The sequence below is a fragment of the Lynx rufus genome, unplaced genomic scaffold (assembly GCF_022079265.1).
Source record: "Lynx rufus isolate CCGP_SWC_20201006 ecotype Redwood Valley unplaced genomic scaffold, mLynRuf1.p SCAF_2, whole genome shotgun sequence".
NCBI lineage: Eukaryota > Metazoa > Chordata > Mammalia > Carnivora > Felidae > Lynx > Lynx rufus.
In genome coordinates this window covers 204893055-204914866 of record NW_025814834.1, presented here as the reverse complement: position 1 = coordinate 204914866, position 21812 = coordinate 204893055, and the positions used below count along the sequence as shown (strand labels likewise).

At 54.0% G+C, this 21812-nt stretch overlaps 3 protein-coding genes across 3 annotated transcripts; 2 read left to right on the top strand and 1 right to left on the bottom strand.

Annotated features, from left to right (window-relative positions):
- The first annotated feature begins 3300 nt into the window (after positions 1-3300).
- PITHD1 (PITH domain containing 1) lies at positions 3301-9840 on the top strand. Its single transcript, XM_047083612.1, has 6 exons — positions 3301-3531; positions 4229-4272; positions 4631-4708; positions 7240-7344; positions 8048-8156; positions 8905-9840. Exons 1-6 carry the CDS (start codon positions 3334-3336, stop codon positions 9004-9006), a joined length of 636 nt encoding a protein of 211 aa, XP_046939568.1. The 5' UTR covers positions 3301-3333; the 3' UTR covers positions 9007-9840.
- Positions 9841-11976: 2136 nt separating this feature from the next.
- On the top strand, positions 11977-16469 carry LYPLA2 (lysophospholipase 2). The gene is made up of 10 exons (XM_047083611.1): positions 11977-12109; positions 13571-13674; positions 13947-13978; positions 14106-14171; positions 14619-14666; positions 14757-14827; positions 14969-15042; positions 15118-15219; positions 15322-15495; positions 15580-16469. The coding sequence occupies exons 1-10, from the start codon at positions 11986-11988 to the stop codon at positions 15628-15630; spliced, it is 846 nt and encodes a 281-aa protein (XP_046939567.1). The 5' UTR covers positions 11977-11985; the 3' UTR covers positions 15631-16469.
- Positions 16470-16518: 49 nt separating this feature from the next.
- On the bottom strand, positions 16519-21174 carry GALE (UDP-galactose-4-epimerase). Its single transcript, XM_047083610.1, has 11 exons — positions 21115-21174; positions 19309-19434; positions 19018-19133; positions 18820-18933; positions 18378-18554; positions 17968-18081; positions 17805-17871; positions 17618-17703; positions 17441-17518; positions 17128-17242; positions 16519-16877 (listed from the first exon to the last, which is right to left on the bottom strand). Exons 2-11 carry the CDS (start codon positions 19427-19429, stop codon positions 16819-16821), a joined length of 1047 nt encoding a protein of 348 aa, XP_046939566.1. The 5' UTR covers positions 19430-19434; positions 21115-21174; the 3' UTR covers positions 16519-16818.
- Positions 21175-21812: the final 638 nt, after the last annotated feature.

The window sequence follows — 21812 nt, the reverse complement described above, 5'->3', positions numbered from 1 at the left end:
GAGATCATGACCTGAGCCAAAATCAAGAGTCAGACGCTTAACCGACTGAGCCGCCCAGGCGCCCTGTTCTAAGGTTTCTAAATTGATAGGGTCCATCTGATATCCAGCACAGTGGATCACAAAAAGCCACAACAAAGCACAACATCATCACATTTTCTAATACTAGGGACTGAGAGAAAATCTTAAAGGCTTCCAGAAAGGGAGCGGTGGTGGTGGGGGGGGTGGTGGGGGGGATCCATATAAAAAATCAGGAATCAGAATGGCATTGTACTTCTCAAAGCTAGAAGAAAACAGCAAAATCTTCAAAATTCTAAACGAATTTTATCTTCAAATTACCAATTCAGTATAAGAGAAAAGTAAAGATATTGTCAACAGTCACTTAATATGTATGGTAGTGTGGTAGCCAGCCTTTAATGAGTTCTATCTCCTGGCATTCATAACCTTACATAATTCCCTCACACTTTGAATTTGGCTGACCAAATCTGTGGAACCCTGGGATATTCCAGAATGACAGTATGTGATTCCTAAGGCTAGCTTGTAAAATACATTGTGGTTTCTACCTTGCTCTATCTGCTTTGGTGACAGCTAGCTCTCCTGTCTTAAGGACACGCAAGCAGTCCTATGGAGAGGTGTGTATGACAAGGAACTGAGGCCTCCAGTCAACAGCCTGCAGAAACCCGACAGCCATGTAAGTGGCCATCTTGGAAGTGGATCCTTCAGCCCCAGTCAAGCCTTGAAAGACCCTAAGCTCCTGAGAGAGCTGAGCCAGAACCACCCAGCTAAGCCACTCCCAAATTCCTGGCTCAGAGAAACTTTGAGATACATGTTAACTGTTTTTCACACAACAAAATATAATTAATACAGATATAGTGGGGAGGAGGGGGAAAGGAGCCACAGCATTTTATAGTTCTTCCCACCAAAAGGTGACGTCAGTATCTCCACCCTTGACTGTGGATTTGGCCACGAAACTTGTTTTGGCTGATGGCACATTAGCAAAAATAATGGAAGCAAGGGTTAAAAAGTGCCTGTGCAATTGGGTCTTCCCTCTCTTGCTTCTATAGCTCCTACCATGTGACTAAGCTCAGGTAGCCTACTGGGGGCATATGGCTCCTATCACCTCGGCTGACAGACAACATCAACCAACCATGCGAGTGAGGCCATTCCAAGCTATCCAGCCCGAGCCAAACTGGCTGAGAAAAGAATTGCCCAGGTAATCTACAAAATCATGAGTATAGTTCTCGGCACATTAGTGCTCAATAAATCAGTAAAGGAGGGGCGCCCGGGTGGCTCAGTCGGTTAGGCGTCCGACTTTGGCTCAGGTCATAATCTTGTGGTTTGGGAGTTTGAGCCCTGAGTTGGTCTCTGTGCTGACAGCTCAGAGCCTGGAGCCTGCTTCGGATTCTGTGTCTCCCCCTCTCTTTATCCCTCCCATGCTCATGCTGTGTCTCTCTGTCTCTCAGTAATAAATAAACGTTAAAAAAAATTAAAAAAATCAAATCAGTAAAGGATGACAAAGATGAAAATGACAGGCTAGAAACCAGAAGTGAGTAGATATCCTGAGTAAGTAAGGCCTGTATTAGTCCCACGGTCTTTCCAAAGAAAGGCTACTGAGAATATCATTCAATTAAACAAATATTTACTAAAGTGTTTACCATGTGCCAGGCCCCTGGCCTGAAACTGTGATAGGAAAGCAGGAATAATTCATGACATTGTGCGGTTCTGAACCAGAACCCAGCTCACCTATTTCACACAAAATTGAACTAGGACATCAAAATATGTTTGAATGGAACTTATTTTTTAAATTTTTTTTCAACATTTTTATTTATTTTTGGGACAGAGAGAGACAGAGCATGAACGGGGGAGGGGCAGAGAGAGAGGGAGACACAGAATCGGAAACAGGCTCCAGGCTCTGAGCCATCAGCCCAGAGCCCGACGCGGGGCTCGAACTCACAGACCGTGAGATCGTGACCTGGCTGAAGTCGGACGCTTAACCGACTGCGCCACCCAGGCGCCCCAAATGGAACTTAAACGATGGATCTTTTGATTTGTATTTCACCTGCCCCCATTCTTGTCTGGACACCCCAGAGCCAGACATGAAGGGCAAGGGGTATCCAGAGTATCCCATAACTCTCTCTACATCCTCCGTCTTTCCCTCTCCCCACCAGCAGTAAGAATGCATTTGACCCTGAATCCAAAAATCATTTCAACTCTAAACAGTGGCTGCCAATTCTTTTGACTTCAACCCACGTGAAAAACACTTTGCATTGCACCTGGGTACTCAAACCCAAACTGAAATGGAAGTTCTATAAATTGAGACTCAAAATGTGTGATATATTCTGAATTGTTAATTATATTCTATTTTTATGCTGGTCACAATCCTCTAAACGGATTTGAACACCTATTAATGGGTCACAACCAGCCGTTTGACAAAAAACCCTGCTCTGATATGTCACACGGCAAGGGGACTTAAAGGTCATTTAGTCCAATTCTTGCACCTCACAAGTAGTAAATGGAGACTCAGAGAAGTTAAGTCACTTGCCCAAGGCCACGTAGCTAGCAAGTTGGCAGTGCCTGGATTTGAACCAAGATCTGACTCAGCTGTTACCATGTGTCAGCCACTGTGCTGGGTTCTTTCACTTCCTTATTTCATGTAATACTCACTGGGATTCTATGAAACATATCATCATTCCCACTTTACAGATGACAAAACGAAGTCTCGGGATGGGGAAAGTGACTTATTCAGAGTCACACTGTCAGTAGCAGACCCAGGACCGGTCTTCAGATCCGGTGGTTTCGACCGCTAAGCCCACTATGGAGTGGTTATGGAAGTGAGTGTGTGCGCTCTAAGTGCCTACACGTGCACGTGGGAAGCAGCTATAACTTTGTGCTCCCAGCCCATCAGGACCTTATCGCTGTACACGCTTTCTGCGACCAGCTCCCCCAAAACGTTGGTGGAAAAAGAGCCTTTAGCCTAATGGGGAAGAGGATTCGAATTCCAGCCCCATCATTTACTGGAACACGAGCCTCATCTCTCTGCGCCTCAGTTTCCACACCTGGGAAGCGGGGAGAGCAACAGGACCGCGGACTCCAGACCTGAGTCAACAGGAACTCCCTTGCACCTGGAAGCGCTTACCGAACGTCAAGCCCTCGCCGAGCCCCGCCCCCCGCCTTCCCCCCACCCCCCGCCCCGGGCCCCGGGCGCATGCGCCGCACAGGGGCGCCTTTTACGACGCGGCGGCCGCGGTGCGCTTAGCGGCGGAGCGAAGCGGTGCGAGCGCGGCGCGGGCGGCGGCGGCGGCGGGGCCGAGGGGACGCGCGGACGGCGGCGTCGCCATGTCGCACGGCCACAGCCACGGCGGGGGCGGCTGTCGCTGCGCCGCCGAGCGGGAGGAGCCGCCCGAACAGCGCGGCCTGGCCTACGGCCTGTACCTGCGTATCGACCTGGAGCGGCTGCAGTGCCTCAACGAGAGTCGCGAGGGCAGCGGCCGCGGCGTCTTCAAGCCGTGGGAGGAGCGGACCGACCGCTCCAAGGTGGGCCTTTCGGGGCCTGGGGCGGGCGGGCGAGGCGGGGACCCGCGCGGGGCCTCAGGCCTCCCGACTGCTCTGTCGGCCTCAGTCCTGCTGTTAAAAATAACGACAGCCCGCTTGCCAAGCGCTTTCCCGTGCCTGTCACCTGCCTGCCCCTGGGGAGGGAAACAGCGTCGAGTCTCCCCATTTTGCGGGTAGAGGAACTGAGGCCCGGAGAGGGAGAGGGGCGCTTTGGCTTTACGAAGCCGCCATTCTCTTCCAGGGCTTTCGGGAGGATGGCTGTAGGGCGTTTTCTCTACTGTTTGGCTACCAGTCCCAGTGGCTGCCTGATCATATCACCTGATGAAGACCAGAGACAGCGTAGGCAGATGAAGCGTGTTATCCTATCTAGAGCATTTACCGTTGTGGGGTCACAGAGCCATTTAAAAGCTGTGGACCCCATAGGCACATACTTTTGCACACAGTTTCAGGCTCGTCGAGCCTGGAGGTTCATTCATGGGCTCCCCATTTAAGAACGCTCTGAGAGGATGGCCTGTAGACTCTTGTTAGCATCAAGGTAGTAAGTGCTGAAAAACCGAGGGAGGTCGACTATTTATTGGCATTGCACTCCCAGTTGTGGAACAGGGTGGAAGATGCCTAAAATTGTAGGCTCTCAGCAAATATTTGTTGCTTTCTCCTCCCCACTCCCCATCCCCTCCAGTTTGTTGAAAGTGATGCAGATGAAGAGCTTCTGTTTAATATTCCGTAAGTACCTCCTTGGTGTTTGCCTCAGGCTAGATAGGCTGTACCCAGAATCCTTATCAGGATTCACTCACTGGTTGTGTCAAGAGCACACACCTGTTTCTAGAAATGCGGGAGATTACAGTGTGGTGGGTTTGAGGAGGAAAGCGTAAAGATGTTTCGGTTGAAAGATAACTGAGAAGCCGTGGTAAATTTCTTAGAATTGCAGGATGCCAGAGGCAGACAGGATCTTAGAAATTTTCTGGTACAAGTCTGACACATGAGTCACCTGAAACCCAGGAAGGGGAAGGGTCTTGCCTGGGGTCACGCAGCTAAGCAGAAGTTCAGACCCAGGTTGACAACTTCTTTTGCATCCTGGCAGATTTACAGGCAATGTCAAGCTCAAAGGCATCATTATAATGGGAGAGGACGATGACTCACACCCCTCTGAGATGAGACTGTAAGTGGCAAGGCCTTCAAGAAGCCTTGGAATTCTCTTTTCTCTGGTAGCACTTTATTCCAGAATGATGCCCTTTTTTTTGTTTTCTACTGGGTTAAATATCCCCTCCTCCCCCTCTTAAAAATCTTGATCTTGTTCTGCATCAGAATACACTTATCTCTTCCTGAATTAACGACTTTTTTAGATTAAGTGTCTTTAAGGCCAACAGCTTGTGTCTTTTCAAAATGCTTTTGCTGTGCCAACCGTTCATCCAGAGAGCATCCTATAAATGCCAATTGTTGATGACTTTGCAGTTTCCTTAGTAACCCAGCTGCAGATCTCAAATGGTCTTTATGGTTTCTACTCCTGGGGTTAGTTTCCAAATTTACCCTTGTTATTTCACACAGTTAAAAATCTTTGCGTGTGTTTTGTTTACATGGAATTACTCCATCTGAGTGTGCATGCCCTTTAGCGAGCAAAGTTCCGTAGGCCTCTTGCGGTACAGGAATCTGCTGCCACCAGGGCTGGTGCCCCTTATTTGACAGCTTGCCTTATTCCAGCATAGCCTTCCTAAAAGAAGGGGCAAACTTTTGAGTGCTGGAGAAACAAATACCAGAAGAACTTTACATTTTAAAGAATTTCTTCTGAAAACGTTTAAATGAGAAATTTAAGAAACTCACACTTTTTGAATGTTAGAAACATAAATTTGAAAGCAAACCCACATATGCAATCATTTTAAGGGAACAGTACATTTGAGTTGATGGTTTTGGAGCCTTGTTTACTGGGGAGATGGATTGGCTTGAGAAAACTAGAAATCCATGTTGCATTGTGGTTAAGAGGGGGCTCTGGAATAAACTGCTTGGGTTCCAGTTCTGTCTGTACCACTTGCTAGCTCCATGACTGTGGGGCGGTACTTACCTTCTCTTTATCTCTGTGCTCTCATATGTAAAATGACAACAGTAATAGTAGGAACTTCGTAAGACTGTAGAGAGAATTAAATGATCTATAACATGTAAAGAGCTTAGAAGAAGTCTGGAACTTAATAAATGCCCAGTTTTGGGAGGGCGGGTACAAATACTTACATAAGACCTCACATCTAAACACTTTACCTATATTACACTTTATCGAATCTAAGATATCATTGATGTAATTATCTGATACACCATTAATAAAAAATATTGCCTGTTCAACTATGACATGCCACTGACACATCTGGAAAAGTTAAATTGGTACTTAATGAAATTTGAACACAGACTAGGTGTTAGATGTTGTTAAGGAATTGTTAATTTTTGTAAAGTGGTATCACTTTTTAACAGTGGTATTTTAAGAAGTCTTTGCTTTTTAGAAATATGTACTAACGTGTGAGTGAAGTGAAATGTTTCAGATTGCTTTAAACTATCAAGCACAAACAAAATGGAGGTGATAGGAAATAGGCATAATGTTCATTATTGAAGCTGAGTGATAAATGGAGATAGAGTAATTGTATTTTTCTCTCTGCTTGTGTATAATTTGACATTTCCCATAGTAAAAGTTTTTAAGTACATGTATCTTAAAAGTGATTCAGTTTAATCTCATCACTGTATCAGATATGTACTATTGCCATCCTCAGTTTATACATGAGGAAACAGATACAGAGAGGTTAAATCGCTTGTCCAAAATTATACAGCGGGTAAGTGACAGAGCCAGGCTTTAAGCCCAGGAAGTCTGGCTCCAGAGACACTGCTTTTAACTACAGTGCTACGCTGCCTCTCATAATGCTGCTCATAAATGTTCACTATTATTATTCTGTGCATCATTCTTAGAAACACTTTGAAGCAAACACTTGCTTTCTTAAATTACGTGCATTTTCCTGCCGCCAATATCTAGGCCCCTTCTGTGTGGGTGTGTTAATAAAACACTCTGGAGATGGTGGGGGTGTGGCGCAGGTCTTTAGAATCTGTGAGTTATAGAGGAGACAGCTGTTTCTTAGATATTTCTTTGAAAAATTTATTTCTTCATTAGCAGTTTTACTTGACTTTCCAAAGCCCATTGTGAGTTGGCAGCCTTGTGCTCTTTTCAAAATGGAAACCCGCAGATACTATGTGTTTAAAGAACTGTAAGATGACTCTATGTATAGGGTAATTTTGAACACAAAAGTTGCTTGAGTGTTAAGTTACCTGCTCTTATCTCTTAGCTGTGTTTAATGTGTTTCTGCCAAACTATTTTTCTCCCATGAGTAAGCTGTTTTGTTTAACCTCCTCAGCTTGGTGTGAATGTGCTGAGTTGCTGATTTTCTCCATGCATTTGCTGCGTGTGACCTGGTTTGAGCCTTCTCTTTGTATATTGCTTCTCATGTGATCTTAACCCACTCAAAGATGCCACTGGCTTATGTTGCAGTTCTCAGCTCTTTTCCTGCTGGTTTAAAGATATTTGTGTATAAATGCCAGTAAAATGCCATTCCTAAAATTTGATCTTCTTTTGATAGAACTGAAGGCAGTTGAGTCAATAGGCAGTTTTGAAAAACTGAAAAATATAATGCACATTCTTGATTTTTCTCCCCTTTCCTTTCTCAGGTACAAAAACATTCCACAGATGTCCTTTGATGATACAGACAGGGAGCCAGATCAGACCTTTAGTCTGAATCGGGATCTTACGGGAGAATTAGAGTATGCTACAAAGTAAGCACCGAACCTGTTTCCATTCTCTGGCTTCTGAGGAACAGCAGGTGTTCATTTGCAGTGAACATATATATGCATTAGCACGTACTGAGCTTGCAGTTTAATTTTGGCCCATCTCCTGCTTTCTTAACATCAGAAACTAGTTAAAACAGTGGAGGGAAGCTTGATCCTCAGCTTGGTCAATTTTTGGCAGAGATGCAGTGCAAGCCATAGGCCTGTCCTGTTGCACTTGTAAGCAGTTGACAGATCTGAGTGACCTCCTAGGGTGGTCTTAGGAAAGATGTTTTCAGAATTCCTCTTTGCACAGTGGGCTTACAACAGGCCGAGTTACGCATGACCACTTTAGCTCTTCACTGGCTCTCTTTTTCCTAACGGTAAGGTCGGTGAGATTGGCACTGAACTTGCATTAGAATCGCTGCTTGATCATACAGCATTTCTCATTCCCGCTCCTTGAGGGCAGGGCAGTGTTGACTCATTTTTCTATTCTTACTGCCTTGGGCAGGATCTGGCAGATGCTCAGGCAGTGTGTACTGAATCGATTGCTTATCCAAAAGGGAAGAATGAGACCTAAGAGCCCAGAGTGTTCTCTGACATTTGCCCGGGTGCTACCACAAGTTAGAGTTAGAATTGTTTCTGAGCCGGTGGTGAGATATTCATTGAACTCTAACCTGTGTCTTCTCTCCCCATCCCTTTCATTCTCTAGAATTTCTCGTTTTTCAAATGTCTATCATCTTTCAATTCATATTTCAAAAAACTTTGGAGCTGATACCACAAAGGTCTTGTATATTGGCCTAAGAGGAGAGTGGACTGAGGTAAGAAGGGGCAGGAATTCCTGGCCCCCCGGTATATATGCATATGTGTGTGTATATCTGTGTGTTGCCATATGGGCGCTTTAGGGAAAGGAAAGAGAGCAGGTGAGACGCTGCTTGCTCCCAGTCTGTTTATAATTTTTCTTGGTTTCGTTACTGCACACTGTCCATCTCCTTTGGCAGGCTGTCCGTATTTTTTTTTTTTAACGTTTATTTTTGAGACAGAGAGAGAGTATGAACGGGGGAGGGTCAGAGAGAGGGAGACACAGAATCTGAAACAGGCTCCAGGCTCTGAGCCGTCAGCCCAGAGCCTGACGCGGGGCTCGAACTCACGGACCGCGAGATCGTGACCTGAGCTGAAGTCGGATGCTTAACCGACTGAGCCACCCAGGCGCCCCAGGCTGTCCGTATTTTTAAGGGAGTTGAAGTAGCCCAGTTGACACCAATTCATTTTTTTCACTTTAAGGTTCTTTTCTTTATCCACCATTTTTGATGACCTTTCTTGTGTCAGGAACCAGAGAGAAGATGATAAGATAGACAAGGTCCTCTTCTCATGGTGGCACCATTATAGTGGGGGAATGAATCTTCTAAGTTATGGGGTGAATCATTGATAATGGTCTTTGCAGTCTTCCTAGGATGAATGTATCAGCAGGGGGAATAGATGGCTTCCAGAAATGAACCTGAGTAAGGACGACTCCACTGTATGGTCTGGGAAATGGCCAGCTGACCCAGCCTCTCACTTTTCTTGCAGCTTCGACGACACGAGGTGACCATCTGCAATTATGAAGCCTCAGCCAACCCAGCAGACCACAGGGTCCATCAGGTTACCCCACAGACACACTTCATTTCCTAAGGCTGGCCAGGGCTCCCACAGAGGCGCTGTGTCAGTGAAGACGTGCGGCATCCTGTTGGGGAGGACAAAGAGATGGGGTTCCGGAGAGAGTTGGCGCCACAGCCTCTGCCAGGCTGTGTCTTTGGGGCTTTTGCTGCAGAAACCCGGCCTATGGAAGATACCACACCACCGGGGAGGGTTGTGTGGGTGCTGAGGGACAGTCGTGGTTCTCTAGGGCCTAGGAATTGAGTCTTGGACTGGTCAGCATCTGGCAGTCATTGGATGATGCCTGCCTTTCCAGTCAGTGTGGCCATGGGATCCCAAGCGTCTTGTTGCTTTGTGGCAGGATTTTTGTGTGACTTGTTTTTTTTAAACATGGAAACTGTTTCCTGGGCTGCAGTAAACTTTCTGAAGCCTCAGCATTGCGTTTCTATTAGCCATCAGGAGGGTCTCCAACTAGAAATACTTGTCCCTGCTTGCTCCTTCTTCCTGTCAGCGTTCAGCATTCTTGTCAAGTTGCCCGGCTTGGAGTTGTCTGTCATGTACTAGTGTCCCATGGTAGCTAGGAGAGCAGGAATGTCCTGATGATGCTTAATAGCTTGAGGAGAAGGTCTTTCTACTGCCTAGGTAAGCAGTCTGGGGAGAGCATGGGCATCATTTCTGTGTTTGTGAGTTATCCTGGTTGGATAAGGTTGGGACTTAGGTAAGATTCCCCTTGGGACATCTTTAATGTTTATTAGCTTCTAACTAGTGTCATAAGCGCAGTGCCAGAAATTGGAGATCTCAGTTTTTCTGTTCATGGCTTTTTATTCACCGTAACTAATAAGCTTCCTAATAAATCTTTGCCGGACTTCATGTTTGTATATTCTTTTGATTTCTTGGCAGTACTGATGAAAATTTTACTTCACAGGAACTGTGTGGAACTTTGAAATTTGTTGTTTTGTACTAGGTAGATCATAAGTGCCACAGTGATATATATTCAAGACTAGATCATTTCTCCGGGAAAGATACAGTGGACTAAAAACACTCCTACACCCACCCACCCACACTTTGTAAAGAGGAAGGTGAAGTTACAAACTGATGTCCCATTTCTCATGAGAGGAGGTAACTTGAGTGACATTTACAAAGACAAGGGAGAACAGATTCTGGAACTCACCAGAAGAAACGAGAGCAAGGAGAGTAAGTGAACAGCACACGGCAGACCCAAGACCTTGGACTTCAGTTTTGTTAAGACAGCAATTGGAGAGAATTTAAATATCTAAAATGAGATCGGAGATGGTCAGTATTCTCTCCTTTGTAGAAAATAGGAGCAGTGGATAATGGGAATCAGTGTTGAACCTGATCCTCTCGAGAGAATTCTCCTGAAAGTGTTGGCCCACACTGTTTCTCCAGCCTGTCCAACGGAAAGCCTGCCACCACCGTTTTGTCAAGCCTCAAGATTTCTAAAATGAATCCTGAAATCACCCAGAGTGCAAACACGATTATTGATGCACTAAGGGACCTACTCGTCAGCCACAGCCTCTTTATTTCAGTTGGATCATTTTGGAGATAAAAATATAGGCTATGTCTTTAAATTTGGAGTAGGGGGAAGAGTAAAGTTAGAAATCTTACAGCAGACTATTCCTTCATTAATTCCACTAATTAAAATCTAATCACAGGTAGCCCCTGGGACTGGGTTTCTGAATATGAAGCTTCACTCTGAAGAATCTGTTCCAGGATGTGAAGAAGGGCCCCAGGATCTCAGGCGATTGGGGGTGTAGTATAGGAGGAATTGTTTACTCTTCCATAAGCAGACCTAGCACGGATCCTATGTGGGGGCAGTTATGTGGTCTCCGTGCACTTCTTCCTTTCTGACATCTAGTCTGGGTCTTCGGCTTGTTGCACTTCTCAGGACTCAAAGATTTCCTGCTCAGAATCCTGGTGTTTTAGGCTCTTCGTGGCCCTTTGAACACTAAGACCAAACTGCCTCTCAGCCTGGGAAAAGTGCTTTGAGTTCCCAGGTTTACAGTGTTCTTTCAGTTCAAAGAAAAACTGTAGGTTATGCTGGGGGAATGAGTCCTAAGCTGCTGAGGGACCAGTGTCACTCATCTCCTGTTTGCAGGTGTCTATGTGTTCTCTTAGGGATGTGGCCTTCGACTCAGTTTGCCTCCCTTTCCAGCTTTTCTGTGGACCCTGAACCCATTTCCACTTTATCAGTGCAGCAAGGAGCAAAATGGGAACAACATGAAGCCTTTTTTGTTCTTAACAACTGGAGCTCATTGATGGTATTTTGTGCACCGTCTGCATGGCATTGCTTGTGGGGGGCAGAGCTAAGACAACGCTGCCAATGCCTGTCCAGCTGTCCTGATGTAACCTGTGTTTTCCCAGGGTCCTTTTTGGTCATTACATCCTCACACTGTAATTTTACAGTGTATAAAGCATTTCCACACGCCCTCGTTTGAGCCTAACAGCAAAGCTGTGAAGGAGGCAGGGTAGTGGTTATCACCGTGTTTTATAGCTCAGGAAGCAGGTGCAGAGAGGCAGCATTAGTGTTGTCCTGAGATCGCCGTTTCCTTCCCCGCTCTGAGTGGGAGTTTCCTCATCTTTAGAGTAAGACTGGAGGACTAGATGGTCTCTAAGGTTGTCTTAAGTGTATGATTCCATCCCTCCAGTGTATGATACATCCTGGATCATTCTGAGTATGATTCCATCCAGAAACAGGGCGTTGAGGTCAGTGGTGGATATCCAAGACCACGGTGAAGTGCCACCCATGAAGACCCGGAGGTGGGAAACTGCTGGGAGAGGTATGCCTCTCCTTGCGGATAGCTTTCCTCCAGGAGGCGCACGGGCGGTGGTAGCAAGCGGGGATTACCGACGCGCTGTCTAGATTCCGCAGGTAACTCCGTGGCTTCATTACGGGGAGTGGCCCCACCGTATCCAACATGGCAGCTTCTATCTGGCGGATCGCCGACGCCCACTTCCGGGTTCCGTACTGCTGGCCAGGCTACTTCCGGCAGCGCGATGGCTGGGTTCCCGGGACTCGAACGGAAGTTCCGGCGGGGGCGGCCGAGGGGGAAGAGAGTGTGTCTGTGCAGGAGAAAGAGGAGAATCGCCCGAGAGGTCTCGAAACCCCCAGGGAGTGGAGGTACCCTCGTCCGGGGCCAGCCGGCGGAGGGAGGGCACGGGGGTGGGGGGGAGAGGGGGAGATCGGAGCACCGCGGGGGTCCCGGAGAGTGGGGAGGGGACCGCAGTTGTGAGGGATGGGGGTGGGGAGTGAGGTGCGAAGAGGCGCTGGCCAGTCCTGGGGACTTTGGGGGGAGAGAGGGGAGAGAAGGCGGCCGGGCTATGACGGGAGGGACTTAGGGTTGAAGTGGAAGATCTCATTGTGGGGCGGGGGCTCCACAGGGTCAAAAGTAGAACAATCCTTTGTGGACAAGAGAGGGTCCTGGGTCAAGGTAGAAAATGTCACTGTGAGAAGGGGGCGACCCTTGGTCAGAACAGACATTCCCAGTGTAGGGAGTGGGAGAGCCTGGATTAGAGTGGAAGTTGTTACCGTGGGGAGCTCCCTTCCCTGGTCAGCGGGGAAGGCATTACTTTGAGAGAGGGGACCCTGGGGTGAGAGGTGGAAGTCTCCCAGTGAGGAGGGAAGGGAATCCCAGCTTAGGACGAAACGTGCATCTCCCATTTGGGAAGAGGGACCCCAGGGTCAGAGGTGAGGGATCCCACGTGGAGAGGTGCACTCAGGGTCAGAGATGGAAGGTTGAAGCCAGTGGGGAAGGCGGGAGGGGTGGGCGCCGCTGGGAAGGGCAGGCGTTTAGGGACAGGTTGCACAAGCTTCTGGGGACTTTGGAGGATGCTAAGGACGGGGAGGAGCCCGCCAGCCTTACATTCTTTCATGTGTTTGGGAGCCCCAGAGCATGGTCAAACCGGGGGACCCGGTTGGATTCAGGGGCAGTAGCAGCAGGTAGCACCGTTCAGCGGGGCGTGGGGCGCCAGTTACGGCTGGTGGACGGGAGTTCGTGCGCCTCCTGGAGACCTGGGCAGCCCCCCGGGGCTCTGCGAACGGCTGAGCCGGAAACTGCTTGTGAAGGCTGGGTGGGGGCTGGATGGGAGAGAGGTGGGAGAAAATGTGTGGGGTGGTTGGGGGTAGGGGCTGAAAGCATATTTTTTGGCATTCCCCCCCCCCTTCGTTTCCCAGTAGGGCTGAGAGTTGGGGAGGAGGGGACCAGGGGCTCTATTAGAGGCATGATGATTGGAAAGCAGGGAGGAGGCAGTTAGTGGGGGGACGACAGCAGGGGATGCCCTGCCCCTCCCCTCCCGCACGGTCCCTAAGCCCTACTTCTGCCCCTCTCCAGCAAGCTCAGGCTAAGGGGTGGACCAGAACCGGGGACGCTAGGGTGGCCGCCTCTGCTTTTCAGCCTGGAATAGAGGCAAACTTCCTACCCCCTGTGGCCCGAGACTTCTTTCCTGCCTTTTCTTTGTGGCCAGGACAGAACCCGGGGTGCTTTGGGGGGGTTGACGGCCTGAGTGGGCCCTGGGTTTGAGGCTCTTCTCCTGTGTCAGGAGTCTCTCCCTTGCTCTTGACCACTCCCTCGAATTTGCACAGGCCCCAGCCGTGGAGCCCTGCAGTGTATGTGTGGTAACACCATGTCTGTGCCCCTGCTCACCGATGCTGCCACTGTGTCTGGAGCTGAGCGGGAAACGGCTGCGGTAAGGGTCCTCTCCCACCCTGGGCAGCCCCCAGGCCGGCTGCTGCCGGTAACTGGCTGGAGGGGGCGTGTGGGAAAGATGGAGGTGCAGTGCGGAGAAGGGAGCAGCCTGAAGCCAGGCGGCAGCGAGGTAGTAATCTGTTTGGCTGCTCCCGTACTTCCCCCTAGGCCCTCGGGGGTGAGAGGGTGGCCCGAAGTTGGAGGACAGAGGGGGAATGAGAGCAGGGGGGTGACTGCCCTCTTTCCACCTCCCCATGTCTCACCCTCTTCCAGGTTATTTTTTTACATGGACTTGGAGACACAGGGTAAGTGAGCTGGAGAGGGGGTGTTCTTTGGGAAGGTGGGGAAGGGCCCAGTGGGCAGGATTAGAGAGGCCCGGGCCCTCCTTTCTCCCTCCCCACATCGGTGCCTTTTTTCCCTTCCTTCCTACAGGCACAGCTGGGCTGACGCCCTCTCCACCATCCGGCTCCCTCACGTCAAGTACATCTGTCCCCATGCGTGAGTGTCACCCCAGCAAGGGAGGGGCTGAGGATGGGGATAAGCTGGGGGGTGGTCCTGTGGTCCCAGGCCTGTTCTCTCCTGCCAGCTGCGCCCTGGGCCCAGGGCAGTCGGAAGTGCCATTTTCAGCCTTCACTCCCGTGGAGCCCGCGGCCCCAGCCCCCAGCCCTAAGGCCTCCTAGACCCAGGGGCCTCCTGTGCCCCTTCCCCAAGTACTCACCGACCGAGCTGGAACCCCGTCACGCAGTGTGTCGGGCTCTGCTTGTCTGCTGATGCCCCAGCCCCAGCCTCCGGCCCCACGTGGCAGGTTGCCTGGCAACACCTTAAACACAGGCCTTGCCTGCTGGGAGGGGCCCCCCCCGGGGGCTACTCTGCCCCCTCCCGGCTCTCTGCTGTGGCTCCCTCTCCCTTCTGAGCGTGATGGCCCTTCTCGCCGCCCCTCCCCAGACCCCGGATCCCTGTGACGCTCAACATGAAGATGGTGATGCCCTCCTGGTGAGTTGCAGGGGCAGGGATGGCTGCTGGGAGAGCTGCAGGGGGCTGGCCAGGGTCTTCCAGTAGCTGCCAACGCCTCTCCTCCCTCAGGTTTGACCTAATGGGGCTGAGTCCTGATGCCCCAGAGGACGAGGCCGGCATCAAGAAGGCAGCAGAGAACAGTAAGGCCCCGGTCCCTCCTCAGCAGCCCCCTCCTCCCCCCCCCCCCGGCCCCCCAGGAGAGCGCTGGGCAGTATCTGGCTCCCTTCCCTGGGCCCCTCCAGCAGCTTTCCCCCCACCCAGTCATGCCCCCTCCCCCCCAGTCAAGGCCTTGATTGAGCACGAGATGAAGAATGGGATCCCTGCCAATCGAATCGTCCTGGGAGGCTTTTCACAGGTGAGGGGAGAGCGAGGGGTGGGGGGTGGTAGGAGAGCTGTGCCCTCATGACCTGTCATTCTCTCCTCCCTCCAGGGTGGGGCCCTGTCCCTCTACACGGCCCTTACCTGTCCCCACCCCCTGGCTGGCATCGTGGCATTGAGCTGCTGGCTGCCTCTGCATCGGGCCTTCCCCCAGGTGAGTGTCTTCACGAGTCCCCTCCTGGCCTTTGGGTCTCCTCGCGGCTCGGGGACCGTGCCGAACACTGGCTTTGCCCTCAGAGCCCCGTCTGGCCCACAGGCAGCCAATGGCAGCGCCAAGGACCTGGCCATCTTGCAGTGCCACGGGGAGCTGGACCCCATGGTTCCAGTACGGTTTGGGGCCCTGACGGCCGAGAAGCTTCGGTCCGTCGTCACACCCGCCAGGGTCCAGTTCAAGACGTACCCAGGTGTCATGCACAGCTCCTGCCCTCAGGTCGGTGATGGGGGACCACTTCCCACCCCACCCCTCCCTCCTCCCTCCGGCTGGGAGCCCCTCACGATCCCTCCTCACCCCCAGGAGATGGCAGCCGTGAAGGAGTTTCTTGAGAAGCTGCTGCCTCCTGTCTAACCAGAGTCGCTGGCCCCCAGCGCAGGACCCCAGCTCCTGGGGGACGCAGCACGCGCGGCGCCATCTCGGATCTGAGCCGGTCGAGCCCCTGTCCCCACCATCCCTGACCCGTCCTCTTCCCATAGGCCTCTGGGGCAGGCGGGCCCGGGCCTGGCCAGGCCTGCCTTCCTGGCCTCAGCCACCCGGCTGTCTGCAGCAGGGGTGGGCCACCCTCTTCTCCCATTTCCCCGGAGGTGGGCCCCCCCTGGCAGCAGTATTGGAGGGGCTGTAGGCAGCGGGAGAAAGGGGCCCGGCCGCTGACCCACTCACTCAGGACCTCACTCACTAGCCCCGCTTTGGGCCCCCTCCTGTGACCTCAGGGTTTGGCCCATGGGGCCCTCCCGGGCCCCACCTACCACTCCACCCCCCCCCCCCCAAGTGACTCTGCCCAGATAATCGTGTCTCTCCTCCTTCTCTCCAGCTGCTTCTCAATCATGAATGTGTCCATGGCCCGGCCCCCGTGCTGCTGTGGGCTGCCTGCCCCTGGGCAGGGGTGTTGGTGAGGGGGCAGAGTCCTTTGAGGGGGGCCTTCTCTTAGGCCCCTGAAACGTGGGGGCTGGGCCCTGCCCCTCCCCCCCCCACCCCACCCCCATTGCCCTGTTCCCCCCGTAGGCCTGGAGCCTGCAGGGCTGGGCTGAGGCTCAAAGTCTCCCCCCGCTGTCCCACTCCCACGTTGTCCCCACTCTAGGGCCGGGGGAGGAGGTGGGGGAGTTGTGTCTCGTCTTCTGTCTCCATGTGGTTTTGGGTGTTTTTCTTGTTGTATCCTGGATTCCGATAAAATTAAATTGCTTCAACTCTCAGGCTGGATGATTCTGTCCGAGGGGCAGAGAGTGATCATGTGCAAGAATCTGCCCCAGTGTTAGAAAACTTTTATTTTAAATACTTTAGAAATCTCTTTCAGAGCAGTATAAATTAGTTCCTGTGTCAGGGCCCTCGTTCCCACATTTGCTTCTGGTGGTCCTGATGGGTTCGTGGAAAAGAGAGACCCCCCAACTCCTGGTCAGTGGAACCCTTGGCCCCCCGCCTGGTGGGCTGAGCAGGCCCGTCTGGGGTTTGAGGTAGGGGAGGCTGAGGCCCCTGGGTTCCCACCGGAGGCTGGAGAACAAGCAGGTGTTTCTTTCCTTCACTGGTGCGTGGCAGGAGAAGGTCTCAGGCCTGTGCCCCAAAGCCGGAAGGATTCTGCTTCTGCCAGCGCCACAGATCCTCACCTGTGATGGGGGGAGGTGTGGGGTCAGGGTCCACGTCGGAATGCGGGGTTCCCGCCACCTCGGGCAGCCCAGGGTGGGCATGCCCAGACCCAGTCAGCCCCTTCCCAGCCCCTGAGCCGGTCGAGCCCCTGTCCCCACCATCCCTGACCTGTCCTCTTCCCATAGGCCTCCGGGGCCTGGCCAGGCCTGCCTTCCTGGCCTCGGGGGGTCGGGCCAGCACCCAGGGTCAGGGGTTAGGGCTAAAACTCACACATCCTGTCCAGCCCTAAGGCTGCTGTCCAGCCCAGCTCCTTGAGGGCCAGGCTGGGGTTGGCATAACAGGCAGCCACGTCGCCTTCCCGCCGTGCCACCACCTTGTATGGGATCTGCAAGAGAAGGGGCAGCGGGAGGTTGGCTGAGCCGGCCCTGGCGTCTCCCGCCCCGCTGCCGACCAGGCTCAGAAACGCAGGTGCAGGCACCCTGCACTAACAGCACTAAGGCAGGTGGTGGAACCAGGCGGCGCTGGGATCCCCGTCAGGGAGGCTAGTGGGAAGGGCCCAGCTCACTGTGACGTTCCGGCCTACCTTCTGCCCGGAAGCCTTTTCCATGGCCTGGACCATCTGTAGCACCGAATAGCCCGTGCCCGTGCCCAGGTTATAGATCTGCCCAGGAGAGGAAAACGGGTTATGGAGGGAGGTGGACCAACTACCCCTCTAGACCCCATCTCCCTCACCAAATTCGCTTCTCCCTTTTCTCCCTACCCGACAGCCACACTGCTCCTTCAGCTTCCTCAAGGCCGCGATGTGGCCCTTGGCCAGATCCACGACATGGATGTAATCCCGGACACCTGCAGAGGAGGTGGTTGGGTGTGGGGGTTAAGTGTAGTCTCTGTCGGACCTCCCTCTCCCCCTGGCTCCCCCTCCTGGATCCTCCTGGTCCTGGGCTCACCTGTGCCATCCTCTGTGTCATAGTCATTGCCAAAGACATTCAGTGCCTCCCGTCGCCCAATTGCCACCTGGGGTGGAGGTCAGGTCAGCTCTTTCCAGGCCTTTGGCACCAGTCGTACCCTTCAATCCTATGGCCACCCCCTGACCTTCCCCTTCTCCCTTACCTGGGAGACATAGGGCATGAGGTTGTTGGGGATGCCTTGGGGATCTTCGCCGATGCAGCCCGAGGCATGGGCGCCTATGGGGTTGAAATACCGCAGCAGCACTGCGTTCCAGGTCTGTGGGACACAGGTCAGATGATGGGGAAGGAGGCGCATGCTGTGCCCAAGCCGAATCCAGAGCTCTTTAGCTGCTTCCCCCGCCCCCAGGCCTAGTCTCTATCCCCGGAAAGCAGCAGGGGGTCAGGCCCACCCACTCCGTGCTGGGACTTTGGGCAAGTCGCTGCAGCTTCCAGAGTCCTAGCTGGGGGTGTTCACGGGAGACCTTGAGTCCATGAGTGGAGCCAGGGCTGGGTCAAGCGTACGTGTGTGTGTGTGTGTGTGTGTGTGTTGGGGCGGGGAGGGGGTACCCTCACCTCGTCTGCCCGGCACAGGTCCCGGATCATTTCCTCGATGAAGAACTTGGACTTGCCATAGGGGTTGGTACAGCCACCTGTGGGGTGGGCCTCATCCAGGGGCAGGTACTGGGGATTCCCGTACACGGTAGCCGAGCTGCTGAACACCAGGTTCTTCACCCCGTGGGCCCTCATGATCTGGTCACGGAGGAGAGGCGTCAGTGGCCTCTGCCCCGCACTTAGTCCCACCCCCTTACTCCTTTACAGGTGAGAGGGGCTGAGGTTCGGGCACTCCCATTTATAGATGGGGAGACTGAGGCGGAGAAGTCAAAAGAGACACGTGTCCAAGGTGGCACAGCTTGGGCCCTGCCTGACTCTGCCCCCCAGGCCCTCATCTACCGTGTCTGGCGTGGCCTGCCTGGCCGGGGCCTCCCGGTGTCCGTGTCCTTGCCACACGTCTCACCTCCAGAAGCTGAATGGTTCCTGTCAGGTTAACTCTGTAATAATCCAGAGGCTTCTGCACAGACTCTCCCACGGCCTTGAGACCCGCGAAGTGGATGACTGCCATAAAGTGATGCTGCAGGTGCAAAGCCAGGGTCAGAGGTTGCTTTACGGGCCCTGGCCCTTGGCAGGGCCCCCTGCCTGCCTGTCAAGCACTGACCTTCTTGAAGAGACGCTGTAGGGCTGCCTGGTCCAAGATGTCCATCTCCTCAAACTCCACAGAGCGGCCTGTCAGCTCCTGAACCCGCTGTAGGCTCTCAGGCATGGAGCCCCTTCCTGGTTGGACACATGGAGACCGTCAAAGGAGAAGACGGGTCCTGGGTTCCCAAGGGACTAGCCTGATGTGTGCGCGCACACACACACACACACACACCCCTAGTAGGTGGAGGTAGAACAAAAGGTTTTCCTTCCATCCCCGCCCAAAGCCCTAGCCCCCCACCCCTGTGCTCACCACGGATGGCATTATGGAAATTGTCAATGACCACAGGCAAATAGCCGGCCTCCAGCAGTTCCAGCACCGTGTGGCTGCCGATGTAGCCAGCGCCGCCTGTCACCAGCACCTTCTCTGCCATCGCACCTGGCGCAGAACACAGTGTCAGAGGTGGTCGAGATGGCCCACTCAGGGTCCCCGCCTAACGTCCGAGGGAGGCAGTAGTGTGTCTCAGCTAATAGGGTGGATCTGGAATCAGCCCTGGTCCGGGTCTGGACATCATCTCTTTCTGGCCTCAGGCCTTGGAAATCACTTATCCTCTCTGCCTCAGTTTCCATCTTTAGAAAATGGAGTTTATAACTACAAACATGATGCAATCGTGTGAGGCTTACGTGAGTGATTTGAAACGCCCACAATGTGGCACAGGTGGGGAGACTGATGCACGGGCACCACAATCCTGGTCCCAATTTACCGGTGATTGAGAAGATGAAACCTAAGGCCCCCAAGGTGTCTGGGGACTAGACAGTCCTGGCCCGAAGGACACACAGCCAGCAGCACTGGGACTCCCAAGAGCCCAGGAAGAGGTTCTGTCTGCTCAAATTCAGGCCTTCCCAGTCTCTCTGCCATCACTAGGTGTAAAGTGGCCCAGTGATTAATACCTCCCGCTCCAGGCAGCTCCCCTGACTCCCACAAGAGTCAGCTGGGAGGAAGCAGGAAATATACCAACTGGCCACAGGGTGGGGTCCTTTGCCAGGCCCACTGGAGCCCGACTCTGGGGCTGCAGCACCACAGTCCCGGAGTGGGCCCCACCCGCCCCAGGTCAGTCAGGCTGGCTCAGCCTCTACCAATGCATGCCAGGGCCAGCTGGGTCACTGCCCGCTTGGAGCTAAGGATGCCACCCAACTTTAGGCGGCACCGAGCCGGGCGCTGTAGACGTGGCCCTGGTCCCGACTCCACTGCCAGGTGTGCACCTCCGCCCTGAACAAACTCTGTGGGCAGAGAGGGGGAGTGGGTAGGGAACCCCAGACACTGAGGCCTTTCATTCGATGTGGCCTGGCCCGCAGCCGCCTTCCTCCTGGCTGCCTCAGTCCCCCTCTGGGCTTATTCACTCCCACCCACTTGACTGCGCTCCTGCTGAGTGGAGGGCTCCTACCGGGCACTTCTGCATTTTTCTCCCTGTGTTCCCCCAACATCCTAATGAGGCAAGTGTTAGTGCTGGCACTTTACCGAGAAGGATACTAAGGTCAGAGAGGTCAAGTAATTTGCCCGAGGACACACAGCTACTATAGCCGCCCTAGAATCCGGATCTCCAGGTTCACAGCCAGCCAACCTCGCACTTCACCCTTCCCACCATGGCTTCCCGCTGGACTCTGCTCCCGACGCCAAGACCGCCCCCGCCCCCACCCCGCCTCGCGGAAGCCCGAAAAGTGGTCGCGGAGGGGCCCCGGGAGGCAGGAAGGGTGGTGAGGTCGAACTCGCCCCGGACCGACGGAGTGACCTCGGTCGGATGTCGCCTCCTCGGTTTTCCCAGTCTGCAAAATGGAGGGGAGGAGGCGATGGGCGTCGGGCTGGGATGTGGGCCGTGGCTCCGAGGGGGCCGAGCTCGGAGCTCCCGGGTCGGGAATGAATGAAGTCGGGCCGCCCCGGCCAAGGCGGCGGGAGCTGGGAGCGGCACAGGCACGGGCGAGCCCGCCCTTAGCGGGGCTCTGCCCGGAACGCGGCCCGGACCCCTGAAACCAACCCTCGCTCCCCGCAGGCCACCCGGCCCCTCGCGAGCCCTCTAGCCCTCCCCCCCCCACCCCCCCGACCGGCATTCGCCTTGCGAACCTGTTCGGAACCTCGCGCCCCGCGCTGCTTCCAGCGGCACCGCCTCCCGCGCTCGGCGCCCGGGTCCCTTTAAGAGCAGACGGCCCACCTGGTCCCGCCCCCTCCACGCCCCCAAGGAAACGTGTCACCGGGGAGTGCGCACTACGGGGCGCCGGGAGGCCCAATGGCGCCGCGACATCTAGGCGCCTGCGCGTCGCGGTCCGGTCCGGTGTCGGAAGGCGGAGGGGAGGCGCGGCCTGGCCCGGGGAGCTCGGCTCCGGGTGCCCGGCGGCTGTTCGGCGGCGGGAGCCACAGGCCGAAGGCGGGGCACCCCCCCTTCCCACCACCCCCACCCCGCTCACCGCCCGTTCGCCAGCCTCTCTGCACGTGCCCCGCCTGTTCTTCCGAGCCAGCCTCGCGGGAAACCAGCGACGGCGTGCAGCCCAGGCCCTAAGGGGCGGCCGCCCAGAGGCCGCGGGCTCTGGGAAGTCTGGTTCGAGAACCACCCAGAGAGCTGGAGGGCAATCGGAAGCTCGGGCGGACGCCGCAGTGCTCGCTGCGCTCAGCACCCGCACGGACCACTGGGGACGGTCCGTCGGCACCGTGCCTGCCACAGTGGGCTAGAAGACGGTGTCGTGCTTCTGCTGAAAGTAGGGGCAGGGCTGGGGCACTGTGCGTAGAAGTCCTGACGACCCGAGCAAACAAGCCGTGCCCAGCCC